Here is a 21,395-nt window from a genome sequence, read left to right as displayed (position 1 = left end):
GACGTATACGAGATGTTTTGGTGTGGAAAATACTCATATTGTTTCTCATTTCCAAAGCCTTGTTGTTGTTTTTTTTGTTATCCAGTTCAGGAATATATTCCATTTCATATTCAAGGTTTCACAGAGTTAATTTCCTCCTTTGAAATTACAGCTGCTTTCTTATCTCAAGTAAATGAATAGCACAATTATCAGTCAGTGCCCAATGTAAAATGGAGCCATAAAGCACCTGTGGGATGACAGGTGACCAACAGCCCCCCATTTTACCCCCAAGAACTTGTTGTAGCATGTTTGAATTGCATTCACGCTGTAAGTGTGTCATCATATCTCTGCAATGTTTCAACAGCATTGTGAGAATCTCTCTATTGATCATACTTTCCATGTAGTGCTGAGATGAAGCCTTTTACCTCAGGCTGCTTCTGGGAATTTGTTCCACGTTACTTGCTCTACAACTTTAGAGTGTTTAATATGCCTGCGCTACTTTTGTTTTTAAGTACTTAGTTTTTTGGGGGGTTTTTTATGTGGGTTCCTGAGGGAATTGCAGGGTGTTTGTGAGAATCATTCATAAAATTGTACAATTAAAAGAAATAATCTAAATATATATATTTTAATGTAAAATAAAAAGTAAAACTTGCTAATAAAAATTGTGAAATATATTTTATTTACCTGCATGTCATGTAACTATTAAATGACAAAAAAAAAAAGATTAACTTGATGACTTCAAGTAAATATTTAATTGCTGTAAATATTTCATTTTAAATAACCCCTGTCCTAAAGGATGGCTTTTTAAAATATAAAACATTACTATGTAGTTTGCTCAAAGGCTTTGGAGCTGGACTGCCTATAAAAAGTGGAGAATTGGCTGTCTGCTTTATGTGCATACTTTTACAAATTCATTCATTCAACTAGTGGCTGATGCATTTTGCCAACAAAACTGAAAAGCATTTTATTGTTTTGGCAAGCACTATTCTGATTGGCTGATTTTACACAAGGGCATACAAGGATTTTAATCAGTCCATCTGAAAACAATGTTGTCTTGTGTGCCGGAGTGGCTTAAGATTGCATCGTTACTAACATCTTGGAAAGTAGATTTTTTTATGTAGTCGCAGTGTTAACACATAATAACATATTTTGAAAGATTTATTGGCTTTACAGTCAAAGTCAATGAGAATGTTGAATGTTTTGTTTTGTATTGACAAAAAACATTCTTCAAGATATCTTCTTTTGTGTAAAGTTGTGGAAATAAATTCCACTGGTTGTGTGATGACAAATAATGATTCTGTTCTGTTCTATTCATGGAGTCTGACAGAGTCTGGAATCTCAGAGTCAGGGCCGCCCTCTGCCTTCAATCCCTTCAACACACTCACATAGTGCTGCTTCAGTAGTGAACTCAGCAGGGCGCACTTATCAGATCTGTCCCCCCACATGACTTCCTCTTTTCCCCTCTGGTCTCAAATCCCATACTGTTCACCCTCATAATTCTCTCTCTGATAGCTTAACGTCTGTCTCATTCATTCTCATACATATAGAGATCAGTAACAGGCACTCGTCTTCTGAAATTTTTCACCTTTTTACACCTTTTACAGTATGTTACGCTATCAATAAGGAAGTAATACTATAATGTTACTGTATGCTACCAGTTTAACCCTCTGGAATCTAAGGGTGTTTTGGGGGCCTAGAGAAACAGACATTTGGGGTCAGTAAGATTTTGTTTTCTTTTATTTTCTTCTATTCAGCAAGGATGCATTAAATGAATCAAAAGTGACACACATTTATAATGTTACAAGATATTTTAATTTGAAATAAATGCTGTTCTTTTCACAGAATCCTAAAAAAAAATCATCACAGTTTCCACTAGGGCTGGGTTTTGACACAGATTTCACGATTTGATTCGATTTTGAATCACAAGTTGGGATTCGATCCGATTTCCGATTCGATATCAATTATTTTGGATATATATAAAGTACACGCCACATTTTCTAAAGGAAAAAAATCTCTCAACTAATGCTATAAAATGTAGCTACATGAGAGTCAGTTGGTACTTGTCACGAATCCGCAAAAAAGTCTGTGAAGTTTAGTGGAGAATCGCAAAGCAAAAGCTCATGCACTTCTGACAGTGAAATGGAAATATTATCTGTGAAATATAAGTAATGCATTTAGGAAAACAGCACATCAGCGGCACACACAGCCTTTCTGTCAGAGCATCTGATGGCGAGCCACTTTAAACTGAAACTAGATAAAAAAAAGTTTGTCAAGACAAACTTTAGGTTGGCTTGAGAAAGCCTAGCCTGAAAGTTTAAAGCAGTTGTAAAAGCCTGAAGTTTGAACATTTAGATAGATTCGATAGATGTTGATAACATTTCTAGCATGATTAATATGGTTTTAGCATGATTAACCTGTTACTAGCATGTTGCCAGCATGATTAGCAAGTGACTAGCATGTTGATAGCATGATTAGCAAGTTACTAGCATGTCACTAGCATGTTTCTAACATGATTAGCAAGTTACTAGCCTGTTGCTAGCATTATTAACAAGTGACTAGCATGTTGCTAGCATGATTAGCAAGTGACTAGCATGTCGTTAGCATGTTTCTAACATGATTAGCAAGTTACTAGCATGTCGTTAGCATGTTTCTAACATGATTAGCAAGTTACTAGCATGTTGCTACCATGATTAGCATGTTTCTAGCATGATTAGTAAGTTACTAGCATGTCACTAGCATTTTTCTAGCATGATTAGCAAGTTACTAGCCTTTTGCTAGCATGATTAACAAATGACTAGCATGTTGCTAGCATGATTAGCGAGTGACTAGCATGTCGTTAGCATGTTTCTAGCATGATTAGCAAGTTACTTGCATGTCGTTAGCATGTTTCTAACATGATTAGCAAGTTACTAGCATGTTGCTACCATGATTAGCATGTGTCTAGCATGATTAGCAAGTTACTAGCATGTCACTAGCATATTAGGTATGGCGCAAATCACAAAATCCTACTGACCTTAATTTATATCGATCACTCCTCTCTGACTTCTCTGCTAATGTTTCCACTGCTAAAAGGACATACTATCATGACAAAATTAACAACTCACCTAACTCTCGCATGCTATTTAAAACATTTTCCTCCCTCCTTTGTCCTCCTCCTCCCCCTCCTTCATCATCTCTAACAGCTGATGACTTTGCCACATTCTTCATTAATAAAATTACAAACCTCACTGCACAATTTTCCACACCACAATCTATCAAGCATATCTTACCACCAAACATACACTCGTTCACATCCTTCTCTCCACTCTCTGAGGCAGAAGTCTCTAAACTCATCCTTTCCAGTCATCCTACTACCTGTCCGCTTGATCCTATTCCATCTCATCTCCTTCAAGCCATTTCACCTGCAGTCGTACCTGCACTCACTCACATCGTTAACACATCCCTTCACACTGGAATTTTTCCCTCTGCATTTAAACAGGCTCGTATAACTCCACTTCTTAAAAAAACCACTCTTAACCCAACTCTTTTTGGGAACTATAGACCGGTTTCCCTTCTTCCTTTCATTGCAAAAACACTTGAACGAGTTGTGTTCAACCAAGTCTCTGTCTTTCTCACACAGAACAACCTCCTGGACAGTAACCAATCTGGCTTCAGAAGTGGACATTCGACCGAAACTGCCTTGCTTTCTGTTGTTGAAGCCCTAAGACTTGCAAGAGCGGCTGACAAATCTTCATTACTCATCTTGCTAGATTTGTCTGCTGCTTTTGATACAGTCAACCATCAGATCCTCTTGTCAACCCTATTGAGAAAGGGCTTCTCAGGAACCGCACTCCAGTGGTTTGAGTCTTACCTCTCTGATAGGTCCTTCAAAGTATCTTGGAGAGGTGAGGTATCCAAGTCGCAACATCTAGCTACTGGGGTGCCTCAGGGCTCAGTTCTTGGACCACTTCTCTTTTCTGTCTACATGGCATCACTAGGTTCTGTCATTCAGAAACATGGCTTTTCATATCACTGCTATGCTGATGACACTCAACTCTACCTCTCATTCCATCCTGATGATCTGACGATAGCTACTCGCATCTCTGCGTGTCTAACAGACATTTCTTGCTGGATGATGGACCATCACCTTCAACTTAACCTAGCTAAGACAGAACTGCTTGTAATTTCAGCTAACCCATCGCTTCATCACAATCTCAGCTTCCAGTTAGGCTCATCTACCATAACTCCTTCAAAAACAGCCAGAAACCTTGGAGTTGTGATTGATGATAAGCTGAATTTCTCAGACCACATTGTTAAAACTGCCCGGTCCTGCAGATTTGCATTATACAATATTAAGAAGATCAGGCCCTTTCCCTCGGAACATGCAACACAACTCCTTGTTCAGGCTCTTGTTCTGTCCAGACTTGACTATTGCAATGCTCTCTTGGCAGGTCTTCCAGCCAATTCTATTAAACCTCTACAATTAATCCAAAATGCCGCTGCAAGATTAATCTTTAATGAGCCGAAAAGAACGCACGTCACGCCTCTGTTCATCAATTTGCACTGGCTACCAATAGCTGCTCGCATTAAATTGAAGGCATTAATGTTTGCCTACAGAACCACCACTGGCTCTGCACCCCTTTACCTAAATTCTTTACTTCAGACTTATGTGCCCTCTAGAAGCTTGCGTTCTTCAAGTGAACAACGAATTATTGTACCATCCCAAAGACACAGAAAAACACTTTCAAGGACTTTTTCATTAACTGTTCCCATCTGGTGGAATGACCTGCCCAACTCGATCCGAGCAGCCGAATCCTTACCCATCTTCAAGAAACGGCTAAAAACTCATCTGTTTCATCTTTACTTGACCCTCTAACTCTAGCACTATCTATTCTAATTGTATTTTATCTATGTCTTTTTATTAAAAATAACAATAATAATAATAATTATCTGTACTGCGTTAGGCTAACCATGACTTGTAATAGCACTTGCACGTTGTTGCTCTTTTGTTGGTTTTGATTGCTTCTTATGTCCTCATTTGTAAGTCGCTTTGGATAAAAGCGTCTGCTAAATGACTAAATAAATAAATAAATATTTCTAGCATGATTAGCAAGTGACTAGCATGTTGATAGCACGATTAGCATGTTGCTAGCATGATTTGCATGCTACTAGCATGTTGTAAGTATGTTTCTAACATGATTAGCATGTTGCTAGGATAGATAGATAGATAGATAGATAGATAGATAGATAGATAGATAGATAGATAGATAGATAGATAGATATTAGAAATATTAGATAGATGCATTTAAATGAGTTTGAATGAATTAGAAATAGTACATAGAAGGGAAGTCTGATTGAGTCTAATAGGCTTCAGTGTTTAGATTTGAATTTTGACAGTTGGAGTTTGAATAGTCTTGGCTCATCTGAACAGTCCGTCAATGTAAGTCTATGGGATTTTTATTATATTTAATCTTCAGTTTTATGAAAACTATAAGTTGGATGAGTTAAGATATAGCACACTAAGTGAGACCAGTCTGAAGAGCTGGGCTGAGTTTGGTGGTTCTAGCTCGAAAGCTCTAGGAGGAGTAGCGTTCAAAATTTGGCTTAAGTAGAAGATCAGTAGGTTGGCTTTTCTCAAGTTCCCCTGCTATATCATAACTAGTTACCTAGCTGGGGACTACTTTCAGGCGCTGCGTCATATCACTGCGCCTGCTGCACCCATGGCACGGCAGCAAAGTTCCTTGATTATTACGCCGGAACGAGAGTTTAGTTCCTAGCCATATCAGCCTAGAAAATCGCAACTTTTCATTTTCCGTCGGTCTTAGTGCACGATGTAACTACAGAAGAGTCAAGCTTTAAATAGGAAAATTATCGAAACAGCGTATGCCAGTAACACAGTACCGCACATTGCCAACTGAACAACTAATGAGCCTAAGCAATGCGGGTAGCCATAGTAACAGGCATGTTGTCAATAACCTGAGAGCATTAAAAGGAACTTGTCTTGTGAAGAAGACGTTCGAGAGAGTGAATGATTTCTTGATATCCTTCTTGGGGATGAAGTTTCCATCTGAACTTGATCTTGATTCGGTCGCATAACTCGTGGAGTTCATTTCAATAATGTACCGATGCGTGAAGTAACGCTAACTCAGTCACTTCCGAATCGGGCAGCTTATGAACAATGCGGTGAATTCACGTGTTCAAGTTAACGAACTCGGGGGTGAATCCATTGGGAAACGAATTCCGCTCGCTAAATTCCCGATTCCTAGTGATGATGATGTTTTGCTTGCCGAATTTGCCATTTAATTTGCTATTGAGCAATGTGAAAACTGCTGATAATACTGACGAACTTATATATGGATGCTTAGGTGTCATATTTCTATAGGTAGATGGGGATCAGCCGAGTCAGCTGATGCGAGCCTGACTAACATGACCTGGCAGAAATAACGCTACGCTCAATTTAAATTACACTCAATAAAGTTTTTATAATAATAAAGTTACAAATACGTAATTATATTTCTACTCCAATTTGTTGTTTGAAATATAAACATTTAAATGGTGGCTGTCATAAAAACTTGACAGATTTATTTAAACAAATTAAATAATAAAGTACAATAAAAATTATAATGAATATGTTATATGGTGCATATATTTATCAAAATGCTCCTCTCTAGATTTTTCTAGCTGACGAGTTAGTTTTTTTTTCTGAGGTAAATGGCGTTACATGACATTGTTTACAAGCTGTTATATTGACATTTTTGCACGGTTGAAACACAGATTGAGCGATTACATGCGACAGGATACGGATTTCGGTAAGTCGTATTCTTTATTTTAACATACTTTAACATTATTTTTTCCTGGATGCGTCCTGGCCTGGATTTCTATATTGCTTATAATATCTAGGTTTTGGCTTTGTTTGTGTGCAGACCGATCGGTGTGTGACATCAAAGTACCATACAGACGGTTCCTTATTTCAAAACGTTCTCGAGGTACTTTGATGTCAAATACTGATCGGTCTGAGCCGAGCTGCTTTTAAGTCAAACACACCTAGTATGTACGCGTAATTGCATTGTTTTGCACCTTCTCACAAACACCATGATTGGTCCATTATGTACAATACCTGCATGTTACTGGTCAAACTACTTTTCGATAATTACCTTCAGCAAGCATGAAAACAGGTAAACAAAGCACATATGGTCACCCTAGTTTATTCATGTTTTTTCACCCTGCCACTTCTCTAGACTTAATAATAATAATAATTAGTTACATTTATATAGCGCTTTTCTGGGTACTCAAAGCGCTGTACATAGAAGGGGGGGAATCTCCTCAACCACCACCAATGTGCAGCATCCACCTGGATGATGCGACGGCAGCCATATTGCGCCAGAACGCCCACTACACACCAGCTTACTGGTGGAGAGGAGACAGAGTGATGAAGCCAATTAGTGTAGGGGGATGATTAGGAGGCCATGATGGTCAGAGGCCAGGGATTTGATACCGGGGTGACAATATGGGATTTTTAACGACCACAGAGAGTCAGGACCTCGGTTTAACGTCTCATCCGAAGGACAGAAACTTGAGGCGCTACAACAATCTGGCACTCCAAAATTAAACGGCACCAAAATGGCATTTATTGTTTGAATACTGTAATAAAATGGATAGATTTGATATCTGAAACTTTGTTTCATATCAAAAGTAAGAGCAAAAAAGCTTATCTTTTCGTGACTTTTCGTTTGTTTCTCACCATTCCCACCTCACATGTACACTTTGGGATCTCAATGGGATCTCAAGGAAGGCAAAAGAAACATTGCTGCCTTCTGAAACCTTGCTCAGGTTTGGATAGTGTTACTTTCAAGAAATGAACAATTTTCTGCATTATTCAGTCACATATTTTGTAATATTTGCTATATTTTGGTTATATTTGGCGTCATTGGAGAAAACGCAACTGATGCAGATACACAAATGCACACATACACCGTTTGCATGCTAATAAAACATCAAGGCCCCCCACAAACAGTAAACATTCAAGGACACACTTCCATGCACGCACTTTCACACGGAGATGCACACATTGCTGACGTGTTTCTCTTTCAATCTGTGACATAAATGACAGTAGGCCACCTTTTCACGCTATCAATTGTTTGTACAGAGGGACAGTGTGCTAGGAGACAGTTTCATATTTACAGTACCATAACAAGAAGATATTGTTCTCCATTGCAGCAAAGGATTTGTGTCAGTGCTGAAGCAAACAGCACTCGGCAGTCATCAAGCTGGCCTGCGGGCTAATTCAAAGACTTGCACGACATCGACGCGTGACCGTTCTCTGGAAATATGCAATTTACATTACACCGGATGAAGCATCTAAAGGTACAATGTCGTTGGGCCTATGCGTGGGCTAACGCTAGCATAAAACCTTATTTACAAACGAAGCCCGTTGCTATTAGTGTGCATTATCACAAAATAATTCTTGTGTGAAGTCTTATTACCGGGGGCACGCTGCAGCGGTTACACTGATGAAAGCGATTCATATTTTGCCTGCGCAGGTATGCGTGTATGTGCATATAGTTTGTTATTGCAGCTTCCAATCTCACACTCTTTTTTTTAGTTAGAACTCAAGTAAACAACCATTTTTCACTCTCTGCTGTTAAAAAGAAAGAAACTGAAGCAAATGTCAACAGGGGATTTGTTGTATTACGGTTCTGGACACAAACTGACATTAAAGAATTAGTTCACCCAACAATGAAAATTTGAAATGAAAAACCACATCTGAACAGATTTGAAGAAATTTAGCATTACACTTTCTCACCAATGCATCCTCTGCAGTGAATGGGTGCCGTCCAAACGACTGTTAAAACATCACAATAATCCACATGACTCCAATCCATCAATTAACATCTTGTGAAGCTTCTCACTTTTTTCTTGCAATTGCAAGTTTACATTGTATGATTCTGACTTCTTATTTTACATTAGAATACAAACTCGCAATGCTGACTTTCCTTCTCAGAATTGGGAGTTTATGTCTCGCAATTCTGATTTTATAACACAATTGTGAGTTAATCGCATTCATTTCTCAGAGTTATGAGTTTATATCTCACAATTTTTGAAAAAAAAAAGTCAGTAATATAATAATAGTAATATTTTTATATTTATATTGCAATATAAAAAGTCGCTATTACCTTTTTTTTTTTTTTTTAATTCAGTGGCAGAAACGGGCTTCCATAAATTATGAATCCCCAATCCATAATACTGCTTTCTCCAATGAAAAAGTCATCTTGTCTGAATCAGGAGAGAAATATGCACAGACAAAGCACTGTTTACAAGCGAAAACAGTACTAAACAAATTTGATGGTGGATTTTGATGTGTGAGGAAACAGGCGATGGATTTATAGAATCCTATTTTGACCAGAAACAACGTCAAAAAAAGTTAAAATGCCTTAATGAAGCATTTGTTTCTTAAAAGCACACAGTTTTTTACTTCACAAGATATTAATAGATTGGCTGGAGTCATCTGGATTACTTGTGGATTATTGCGACATTTTAATCAGATTTTTGAACTCTTATTCTGACGGCTCTTATTCACTGCAGAGGATTCATGAGTGGGCAAGAGTTTCCAGATCTGGTCAGATGAAGAAAGATTTGAATGGCCTGAGGGTGAGTACATTTTCAGCAAATCTTCCTTTTTGGGTGAACTTTTCCTTTAAATGCACATGGGGAGCATCAATGAAATGCCAGTTTGCATCATTTGACTGCATTATAGATGGGTTAGTCTATATTTAGTCATCCTGTGTTGCTCATAGCTCACAATAAAAAGAGTTGGCAATGCTTTAGCATACCATATAGCATATAGCATGTTTCCCAATGGAGATATAGAATAGATGACGTTTCTATGTTTAGCATTTGCCTTGCACGTGACTCATGCATAGATATAAGCTAAGGTTTTAGTGCTGCAGGGTGAAGGTACTTAAATATGCATTAAGGCGAATTTTGAGATGTTCATAGATCAGCAGTGCTTCACCTTTTGAACTTGTCCAGATGAACCTGCTGTGAGGAAAGTTTTGGTTCAATTCAGGAAACCTTCTGTTGGAGATCAGCACATCTTCACCTTTCACCTTGTTCATAATTAAGCTGGCTATCCAAATAATTTGATTTCATAAACTGAGTATATTAACACTTGCAAAAAGTAATTTTATTAACTTTCCTTAGGTTGCCCCAAGTATGCTCTGAGAACAAAATCATCATAATTTGCTTTAATTGCCATGTTTTGAATTGCAAATCAGCCCCTATTTTTCCTTAGATATCTTCGATCAAATACTAATGAGGTTCTTATTTACACAAAATATAATTTCCTTTCTCCCATGTGGAGTTGATGTATCTCAGTGCACAAAAAGGTGTTTAGGTTATAATTTGCATAAGGGCAGAATGTCTTGTTCTCTTCTCTTCATATCGACCGTCCCATCCTCCCTTCATCCCCAACTCTTTCTCTGCTCGTCTTTATTCAACAAGATTTGCTGAACGATGTCATGAATGAGAAGTGAGCCCAGTTGCCATAGCAACAAGCCATTTTACCTCCGACCGGCAACGTATATTACAATGCAGAACAAAAAAGCTAGAACAAATGAGGCAAAAGTATTTTCGTTGAGAGCAGGTGAATTGTGATGTTTTTACTTTGTGTAATATTTGAATCCCAAAGACAGCTGTTATTTAGCAAGTGTAGCACACACCTTGTGTAACCAGCAAGTTCCAGTGCCGCTAGAGAGATTATTTGACCTTTCCTTTTATTCATAAGAACAGCGATGGTGAGCGCTGATCATGTAGACTCTCATTCAGTCTGACTATGAATTTCTGTGCCGATATCGTATGTGCAGTTTGTTTTTCCTGTATTCACCACTGGATTACTGGGGCAGTTCTTCTTGAGAGGTTAACACAGATGCGTGTGGGTAATTAACCTCGTGTTTTGAGGATAATGTTTCTCTGTCTCTGGGACCAAAAGAGGAGTCCTGTATTCCTCTCTCTGATGATGGTATTTGAATAAAGGTCATGTTCAGAGGAAGGGAAATGTAAGGTTTGTATGTAACGCAGAATAGCCAAAAATGCCTTAAATTATGCTGTGTGCTCAAATGCGGGTGGCGTAATTGTGCTCGGTTTGATTCGGAATCAGAATTCGTGGCCAAACTGCAACAGATCCAAGATTTACCGAAAGGAGAAAATATATGCGGTTCAGAGCACAGATGGTTTACAGAGAAACCAGGAGGGAAACTCGAGCACTGTATTCAGAATTCTTATGCTATGTTAATGAGTAGAAGATGAAAATTACTTTATAAAAATATAATAATGCTTCTCTCGCGAGTGACCCCAGAGAAAGCCTTTGGCACCGAGCCTCTGCTGATTGTGAAACTTTGCGTTTTCCTTCTGCTGTTGGCAGCTTTGCCACATGTGTCTCAGAGTAGCGTTGTGATGAACCCCGTCACGATGTGTATCCTTACAGAATAGATTACTGGCCTGAAGAGAAGTTTCATATGCTCTACTGCTTTCCCAATACTGTAGGTGTGAGTTTAAAGGGATAAAAATAAAAATTCTATCAGTATTTACTCACCCTCATGTCATACCAAACTGAGGGTTTTCAAGTGGTCTCTTCATAGCTTTTCATAGCTGTACAAATACAGTACAATTCAAACGTTTGGGCTTGTTAAAAATGTTTATTTTTGAAATAAGTCTCATGTTCACCACTGCATTTATTTGATCAAAAATACAGTAAAACAGTAATATTATGGAATATTATTACAATTTAAATGAACTTTTCTATTTTAGTATATGTAATTTATTTCTGTGATGGCAAAGCCTAACATTTTGAGTCCTACAGAAGTCAGAAAATCATACCGGTTCAGTAAAAAATTGTAGTGAACTATTCCTTTAATCATGCCATATAACAGTTAAAAAGTTCATTTCAGTTATTTGCACATGGACACAAGTATTGACTTTCTGCAGCGAAAAGGCTAATTTTTCTCAGGTATACAGTCAGCCAAGGTCACATTCTTGGATCACAATAGATTATTTTTCAAATTCCACAGAGTTGGGTATTATATCAGCGGCACCAAAGTTGAAGCATTTCGTCAGAGCTGGTTGGTTCTTCAAGGTTGTTTTGTCAGCCTGTGTGTGCTCTCTCCGCCCCTGTGCTCTTCACACTCTCCTTCAGTGTGAGGGCTGTACGCTTCAATATTGGCCCCTCACATCCACAACAAGGTTTAGAGTGTCTTGCTCAAGGATGTGTTAAGATTTGAGTGCTGTGTTGGAAGAAACAGAAGGTCCCTGGAGCTGTGCACACTGAACCACATGAAAAAAGCAGATGCGTTTCAGTTCTTTAATGAAATCGCACCCAAATGTGGTGTTGAAGGATGCTCCACGTCAAGTGTTAAAACTCACTAGTGTAAAAGACTTGACGTTTGGTTTTTCTTGCTTTGTTTGGAGAAGGTTAATAGTTATTTTTTGGCATGAAGAAATGATCTGTGATTCTCTTCAGTGGGGTTTAATTGAGTTTTGGGTTTAGCAGCTTTACATAGATAAGATCAAATGCTGCTGAAAGCCGTCTGTGATGATACCACTTATGAATGTATTGATTTTTTTCTCTCTCTTTTCAAAGAGGAGAGACTTTGAAATAAACTGTTGTTGTATGATGCATTGCAGGAGTGAGGTGCTTTGGGGAAAGAACGGTCTATCTTTTCTTATATGTGCCCGCACCGATGCTTTTCCCCTCTACAAGATCTGCAGGCATGGAATTAGAAATCTCACAGAAGCAATAAACAGTAATTGGATTTGGCGATGGAAATCTCGTTACCAGGAGAGAGAGAGACCCTGATGGGAACACTAGCAACTTCTCAGGGCTATTGCTGCCACCCTCCCCTCTCTCTCTCGCCCCACTGATTTAACCAATCATCTTGTATTTGAATCCAGTGAGACCCGTGGTGACTGCCGGGGGAGTCTGTGTACGGCTGTCAGTCAGCGAAGCTCTGAGACAGTAGTCATGAGGCCAAGATCAACAGCCACCACATAACAGTGTCCTTCCATCGTTGTGTATCCACAGCCTGCCTAATAGATGTCATGTGGCAAAAGATCAAGTTTGCAAATGGCCACAATTAATATGACCAACTGTGCATACGATGGCCAAAAGATCTCAACAATCCAGGAAAATAATGACTGGCTCATAGTAATGGACTAATGGTAATGTTATACTGATCCGTCTTACATTGTTTGGACAAACAGCTGTTTTAAAACAGATTGCAAATTGATGTTTAAATACTTTGTTGCGCATGATTTATTGATGCACATTGTTAAAAATAAATCAATAAATAAAATGTGGATAAGATAATACTTTTTCCTTTGACTATCTCTTCCTTTAAATTGTTTTCTTTTGTATATTTACTTTATTACTGTTTATGTTTCTCAAAGGAGTCTCTTGTGCTCACTAAGGATACATTTATTCGATACAGTAAATACGGTAATACTGTGAAATAATATTGCAGTTTTAAATAACTATATTCTATTTAAATATATTTTAAAATACAGTTTATTCCTGTAATGTTAACAATTTTCAGCATCCATTACTTCAGTGTCACATCATCCTTCAAAAATCTAAATAATATGCTAAGTGGCTTCTCAAGAAACATTTCTTATTTCTTCTCAATGCTAAAAACAGTTGTTCTGATTAATATTTTTTGAGGAAACATTCATATTTTTTGAGGATTTTTCAGTATTCTTTAAAGTTAAAAAGAATTGTTACAAAATTGAAAATAAAAGTTTAATCAGTTTAATGCACCCTCGCTCAATAAAAGTATTTCTTTCTTTCAAAAATGTGGTAGTGTACAGTATGTAAGATTATGGATTTTAAACGTATTTTCGTGTTGACTTGACGCTCACAATTTGTGTACTTTCCTCCAAAGCAACTTTTGTGTTTACCCTCGCTGGAAATGAAAACTTATAATCCTAAATATTTGTAATGAAAGATGTATGAGGTCTTTGAGTTGCTAGACTAGACAAATGAAAGCCCAGGGTATTCGCAAACACTTTCACAACTTTCAGATTCTCTTTTAGTGATTAGAACACTCATTTTGGTTTGTTTACCGCCCGGCAGTTCACTTCAGGAGATCCGGGAAGATTTCACAGGTGCTGGATTTTAATTAGATATGTCCTCGACCACCACAATAAATGACAAAAGGCATCAGCTGAAATCCATTTATGCTTTCCTTCAAGCCCGAGCTGAAGGAATGAATGGACTTCTTCTAATATCACACTAATTCAACTTGCTGTAATAAATTAATTGAGAAGGTCAGGGAGCTAAAATGCGTTGTCAAAATCAATTAGCCAGCTCACATATCTCACTAAAAATTCAATAATGTTTAGTTTGCCCATTTTTGAACTTTTTGTGATTGTCAACTCATGTGCTTTCTTTCCTCAGTGAAAAGCATCATTGTTTGAAAATGTCACCTCTACTGTGTGTAGGTGTTTGTTTAGAGAATTTGTTCTGATTTGCATCAGACAAGTGGGGCCATTTTGGGAAGCGCCTGTGCATTTTGATTAAAACCATTGACCGGTGCCATCGTAATCAGAAAAGTTCAATTTGAAGTAAAGAATACTGTGTTCTTAACTTAAAAATATACAGAGAGAGAAAAGTACTAAGAGAGGAATAGACTTTATATCATAACTGCTCTGGTCAGCTCTTTTCAATTTTATGCTCGGTATGTGTTGTATTATAATTTTAGTATGTTGAAATTATGTTTTTAATTAATAGTACAGACTGAGACATCCTATCACGATGTATGCTTTTTGTTACCTGGAGACTCTGTGTTATTAAAAGGACATTTTGGGTATTACTTTCGTGTGTGCTGGTTTGATGCTTAATCATAAGGTGTTGAAACATGTAATTATGCTCTTTTCCTCAGACGGGGCATCAGAGATGGTGGGAGCAGGAAATCCCGATAGAAGACAACATCCAGAAAGGAGAACTACTTACCTACAACCTTACTGAACTCATTAAACCCGAGGCCTACCAGATCCGCCTCACACCCATTACACGATTCGGGGAGGGCGATTCAACGGAAAGGCTCATTCGCTACTGTGGTAAGAAAAAGCTTCTTTGGTTATGATCGTGTTTGTTTTCAGTGTTCTCAGTATTTTGTTACAAAAAGAGAGAGAGAGAAAGTGAGTATCCAAGTACAGTGGGGTCAAAAATAGGGTTTCACAATGTATCTGTACCTTATTACCTATCGGCATTATAATTTTCATTTATTCGTCGATATTCAGTGTTTGTCCATGTTTTTCCCCTATTTTTATATTTTTAATTAGAGTTCCTTTGCTGTAATCTAACTCACTTTAAGTTAATTTTTAAAAACACAGTAAATCATTAAAAATAGTTATTCTTTCAAATCTCTTTAGCAAATTTCCAAAACACCCTTTTTTTTACTGTGCATTATGATATTAATTCCTATTTTGTAAAAAAAAAAAAAATTTAGTTTAATTTTATGCACTTAGTTTAATTTTATTACTCATGGTTATTATTATTCAGTGAGAGTAAATGCTACATTTTGACCAATGCTCTCAGACCTTTGGACCCCACTGATACTGACAGAGATGTCTGTGTACTGACTGTTTTAAAGTCAAGGTCATTTATTAAAAACACTTTGATTTTCCATTCAAGATTAGATTATTTGACAGCTCCAAATATTGTGCAACTGCCTCATCTTTTTATTGAGAAAGAACACTTCATTGATTCAACTATTTTAAATATTTGTGTAAAAATATGCTAATCTAACAAATAACCAGCAGAGGCCATTTTATTTTTTATTTTTTTAATGTAATAGAGACCTCTGCTGGCTGTGTACATGAAAAATGCACATAATGCTCATCTGTTGACATGCATTTTAATAGCAACTGTTATATTCATGTTATCTACCAGAGCTATAGATTGATCTTATGGTTTTGCTTTGTGCTTCTTAAAGAGGCCAGTCGAGAAACAGGTAACGTATATCCAGTCCTAAACCCTACGTCTGTGGTGCCTGAACCCCTTCCCTTCTTTACTGGAAAACCAATCGTAATGTGGCAGCTTTATGACCTCACCAATGGCTGGATGCACTCGGGCACATTCATTAACTGTGCACAGTGTTCTGTTATCGAGGTTGCACAACCCCAGTGTGATATTAGAGGCTCTTTAAAGGCTCTAATCTTAATTTTAACCCTTTGCTTATAGGTAGCAGACATGAAATATTGTGGAAAAAGGTGTGACGTGCTAGTCTCCATCCAAAACTATTTTGAACAGCACTGGGCTGTCGAGCGAATGCCCTTGACCCTCTGTATGGCTTATAAAAAGTAGGGATTTGCAAGAAAAGACCACAGAAGACCTGTGCAGACCAGATGCAATTTCAAAAGCAGAGAAAAAAAAATTCTCAAAAAAAAAAATTTTTTTTCTTCCATCCGGTCATTATTTCATTTATTCTGCTCATAGTTTATTCAGCAGCTTACCCATGTGATATGAAGCCCTATGGCTCTACACGGTCTTTGTGTCAGGTAATGGAAATACCAATGCTAAAAAATTGAAAATGTCTCATTTCATAACATCTCCCTCTCTGCTATTCCGGTTCCCCTGAAGTCATTTTGCCACAGGGCTCATGGGAAAAGACCATCTGTATTGATGGGATGACTTTCACACCAGGAGCACTTCCATCAAAGAGTCCAGCTTTTGTCACTGTGACATTATGCATTTTAATTGGCTCAAATAGCCTGGAGAAGGTGATAGCGCAATCACACCCGTCACAATCCATATCCCAGCTTTCACAATAATACACTGGCATTTAAGCTGTGTGTAAATGGTTGGAGAAGCTCTCTGTGAGGATGCCTTCTGTTGGTTTGCTAAAACTGCACATTTATGTTTGCATTTGGCAGATGGTTTAATCCAAAGTGTCTTACATTGCATTCTAGATATACATTGTCTTTCAGTTTATGTGCAACAGCACTGCATTTTTAATAATAAAATGTTTAAAATCTGTCAAAACTTGCCCTCATGTCATTGCAAACCTCCATGACTTTTATTCTAAGCAAGTCAAATTATATTAAGTCATATTGATTTATTATTCATTTTTAAATAATGTATAATAAATGATAAAGAATTAATTTTGTCTATTGGTATTCCCATCCATTACTTTTTAACTATATATTTTAAAATGAATGAAAAAAAGTATTTAAATTAAAACAGGATTTATCTGTGTGCGTGAATGTGAATGTCACACTATTCATTTGCCACAAAATAAAAATTAACATTATTTTGAATAATTTGACATTATTTTGAATAGTCCTTTTAAATTACATTAGGAGGAGAAGTATCGCCAGTTTAAGTTTGATGATTCAAATTGAGCGCCACTCTCATTTAATATTTTGCATTTTTCACAATCCCAGCTGCAAAACGTTACTTTTACATTTATGTAGTTGGCAGATGCTTAAATTCAAAGTGACTTGTATTGCATTCATTGTATACATGTTTTTCAGTTCATGTGCAACACCAATTAATTTTTAATGTTAAAGGGGTAATTCACCCAAAATATGAAAAATCTGTCATTTTTTCACCCTCATGTCATTCCAAACCTGTATGACTTACTTTCTTCAGTGAAACACACACACACACACACATACATATATATGTATATGTATATGTGTCTGTGTGTGTGTGCGCATGTTTATGTGGTTTATGAGGACACAAATTTGTATAATGACATGGGTATGACAGAGGTATTACAATATGAAGGTGGTTTATGAGGACACTGCCTATGCCCCCGTGATTCAAAAGGCTTAAAAACCATGCTAAATGGTGTTTTTTTGAAAATCTAAAAATGCACAAAGTCTCCTGTGAGGGCTAAGTTTAGGTGTAGGGTTGGTGTAGGGCAATAGCACACACAGTTTGTTCAGTATAAAAACCATTACGCCTATGGAGAGTCCCCATAAACCACAAAAACCAACGTGTGTGTGTGTGTGTGTGTGTGTGTGTACATATACACACACATATACATATATATATATATATATATATATATATACATACATATATATGGAAGTATGTCAGTGTTTTTTCAGTTAGTAGCATCCAGTGTTGTTGACTTTTATTGTATGGACTGAAAAGATTCAAAATATCATAGGAATCATATAGATTTGATATGACAAATAATTATTTGGTCCATGTATGCATTTATTTGACATTTTTAGTGATTGTAGAGAATGTATTGACAAGAATGAGCCAGAATCAGCCATTTCCATGACATTTCAGTGAGTTGGGTTGTTTTTTCCTCCTGTACTTTGTGATTTTTATTGGAAAGGCAAGCCATCGCAACCTGTGGCAAAGGTTGCATAGTATTTGTTAAGACTTTGAATGGCTGCGGTTCAAATTCGTTCACGGACAGTGCCAGACAAATTAACAAGCCACCAAGAAGAATTGATGGACTGTGTCATTTGGTATCATTCTATAAAGCAGTTTTTCAACACATAAACTTGCTGCTGCCTGTAGATTGCTTTGGAAAGCCACCAACTGGCAGCTATTTATGAGCCTTTCAGAGAACACAAACAGGCTGAGAGGACAGTGCTAACAAGCTATTATAATTGTATTGTCAAATAGTTAGTACACCTCACCACGACTTCACTATAGTATTAGGTTGTCATAAATGGCATTATTTGTGTGTTTAGTTGTTTACTGCTGATAATATTAATAATAATGACCGACTGCAGGTCATTTAAATGCTAATGTCAGTCAATGCAAGCATTATAGCTAAATTGATGAATATGAAGTATGCTGATGAGGCGGCATGTATGATTCTACTCTTTAATTTTTATAGGCCTTTGATTATGTGTGGGATTACTTGGACTCAAAGATAACATTGTTTCTAAGATGCCTTTGGGTTTTGTGTGAGTATTGCAAAATCCAGTCTCTATGATAAGACAATATTGCTTGTACAGTATCTAGCCTGAATTGCATTACTCAGCTCTGAACATTTATGTTTTTATCTGGCTTGTTCAAATGAAAGGCTTGAGTATGGTTGGATTTTACCTTAAAGCTTGCCTCTAAGTTGGACAGCAGTGAATCCTTTCAGAGTGGGAGATATACTGGGTCTAATTGCTTGTGTGTTTAATGATGTTGACGTTTTGCTTTTGCCTCCTGCTCCAATAGCTCTAATTGTACTTTTACGGGGATACAGGGAGAGAGAAAGGCAAAAGGAGAGAACATGGAGCCCATCAATTTAGAGAGTGTGTTAATGCGGCACGTGTTTCCAAATATCTGTTTGGTTTAACCAAAGCAGGCCTCTCCTCCTTACCCCATTTAGAAACAGTTGGGTGGTTTACAAGAAGGGAACTGTAACCTTTATGGAATAATTAGCTTCTAATTTATGATTTCGCAATGGGAAAAAACAGCTAGTCTTGAGGAGTTCACTTTAAATGTGATGTGTTCACATGTGAGTGAGACTTATTGATTGTGCCATATTTTATTTTTATCTAAATCTGCTGTTAAATGTTTTGCGACCTTAAACATTAATTCAACCTAAATTCAGTTTTTATTCTATTAATAAGAATCCTGTTAAATCTTGTTCATTTTTAGGTATATTATCCAGCATTGGACTCGTTTTTTACTCTGTAATTAATTTACTTTAATAAGTGTTTTTAGAAGCATTTTAGCATGTTCATTGCTGTATATTATAGCCAGCCACATTTAATATATTTTTTAAATGTATTATTTTCCATGATAAAGTGTATATTGGCTTTCCCATTTACATTAGATCAATTACTTTTATAAGTAAAAATCACAGTAATTGAATTAAAAACAAGATAATTCATCTGTGAATGTGTCCTGTCATACTACGTACTAAATCATCGAAAAGTGAACATTAATTTGATTATTTTAATTTGATGTTATTTTGATGTTTACTGATCTAATAAACTCTTTTGGAGTCAAGCAAAACGTCACCGGGCCCACTCATCGTTTTAATCATACGCTAGATTTAATTATATCGCATGGAATTGATCTTACGGATATAGATATCTTACCTCAAAGTGATGATGTTACTGATGATTTCCTTGTATCGTGCATGCTGCGTATTACTGATATTAATTATATGGCTCCGCATTATCGTCCGGGCAGAACTATTGTTCCAGCCACCAAAGACAGATTCACAAATAACCTGCCTGATTTATCTCAACTGCTCTGTGTACCCATAAATACACATGAACTAGACGAAATGACTAGCAACATGGGCAATATCTTCTAATACATTAGAAGCTGTTGTCCCCCTCAAATTGAAAAAGGTTAGAGAAAAACGTACTGCGCCATGGTACAACAGTTATAGCCATTCTCTCAAGAAAGAAACTCGTAATCTTGAGCGCAAATGGAGAAAAACTAACTTGGAAGTTTTTAGAATCGCGTGGAAAAACAGTATGTCCAGCTATAGACAGGCTCTAAAAGCTGCCAGGGCAGAGCATATCCGCAAACTCATAGATGATAACCAAAACAATCCAAGGTTTTTATTTAGCACAGTGGCTAGATTAACAAATAAACAGACACCGCCTGATCTAAATATTCCCTCGCAGTTTAATAGTAATGACTTTATGAATTTCTTTACTGATAAAATGGATAACATCAAAAATACAATAACAAATGTATATTCTACTGCGTCTAGTATTTCAGCTTCATTCGTCGCACCCAAAGAAAAACTGCAGTGCTTTACAACTATAGGACAGGAAGAGCTAAATAAACTTATCAGTGCATCTAAACCAACACCATGTTTATTAGATCCTGTATCCACTAAACTACTGAAAGAGTTGCTACCTGTAGCAGAAGAACCACTTCTCAATTTTATTAACTCATCGTTATCTTTAGGTCACGTCCCAAAACCATTCAAGCTGGCGGTTATTAAGCCTCTTATTAAGAAACCACAACTAGATTCTAATGAACTGGCAAATTACAGACCCATTTCAAATCTTCCGTTTATGTCTAAAAATTTAGAAAAAGTTGTGTCTGCTCAATTGTGCTCCTTCTTGCAAAAAAAAATATCTCTATGAAGAATTTCAGTCAGGGTTCAGGCCTCACCATAGTACAGAAACTGCACTTGTTAAAATTACAAATTACTTACTTCTTGCTTCAGACCAAGGCTGCATCTCATTGCTAGTATTACTTGATCTTAGTGCTGCGTTCGACACTATAGACCATGACATACTCCTAGATCGATTACAAAACTATACTGGTATTCAAGGGCAGGCTTTAAGATGGTTTAGATCCTACCTGTCCGATCGCTACCACTTTGTTCATTTAAATGGAGAGTCATCACAATTATCACCAATAAAGTATGGAGTACCACAAGGATCTGTCCTAGGTCCTCTGCTATTTTCAATATACATGTTGCCTCTTGGTAATATTATTAGAA

At 37.0% G+C, this 21,395-nt stretch overlaps 1 protein-coding gene across 2 annotated transcripts in view; it reads left to right on the top strand.

Moving 5' to 3' along the window:
• Positions 1-21,395, top strand: part of mdga2a (MAM domain containing glycosylphosphatidylinositol anchor 2a) — a 143,378-nt gene that overhangs the window by 106,927 nt on the left and 15,056 nt on the right. For both annotated transcript variants that reach the window (XM_079386072.1, XM_079386073.1), the window contains one exon: positions 14,889-15,066. In XM_079386072.1, the coding sequence (XP_079242198.1) occupies positions 14,889-15,066 (178 nt within the window). The remainder of the gene's footprint in view (positions 1-14,888; positions 15,067-21,395) is intronic.

This window comes from Barbus barbus, assembly GCF_936440315.1.
Source record: "Barbus barbus genome assembly, chromosome: 30".
Classification (NCBI taxonomy): domain Eukaryota; kingdom Metazoa; phylum Chordata; class Actinopteri; order Cypriniformes; family Cyprinidae; genus Barbus; species Barbus barbus.
This window is presented reverse-complemented; position numbering and strand designations above follow the sequence as displayed.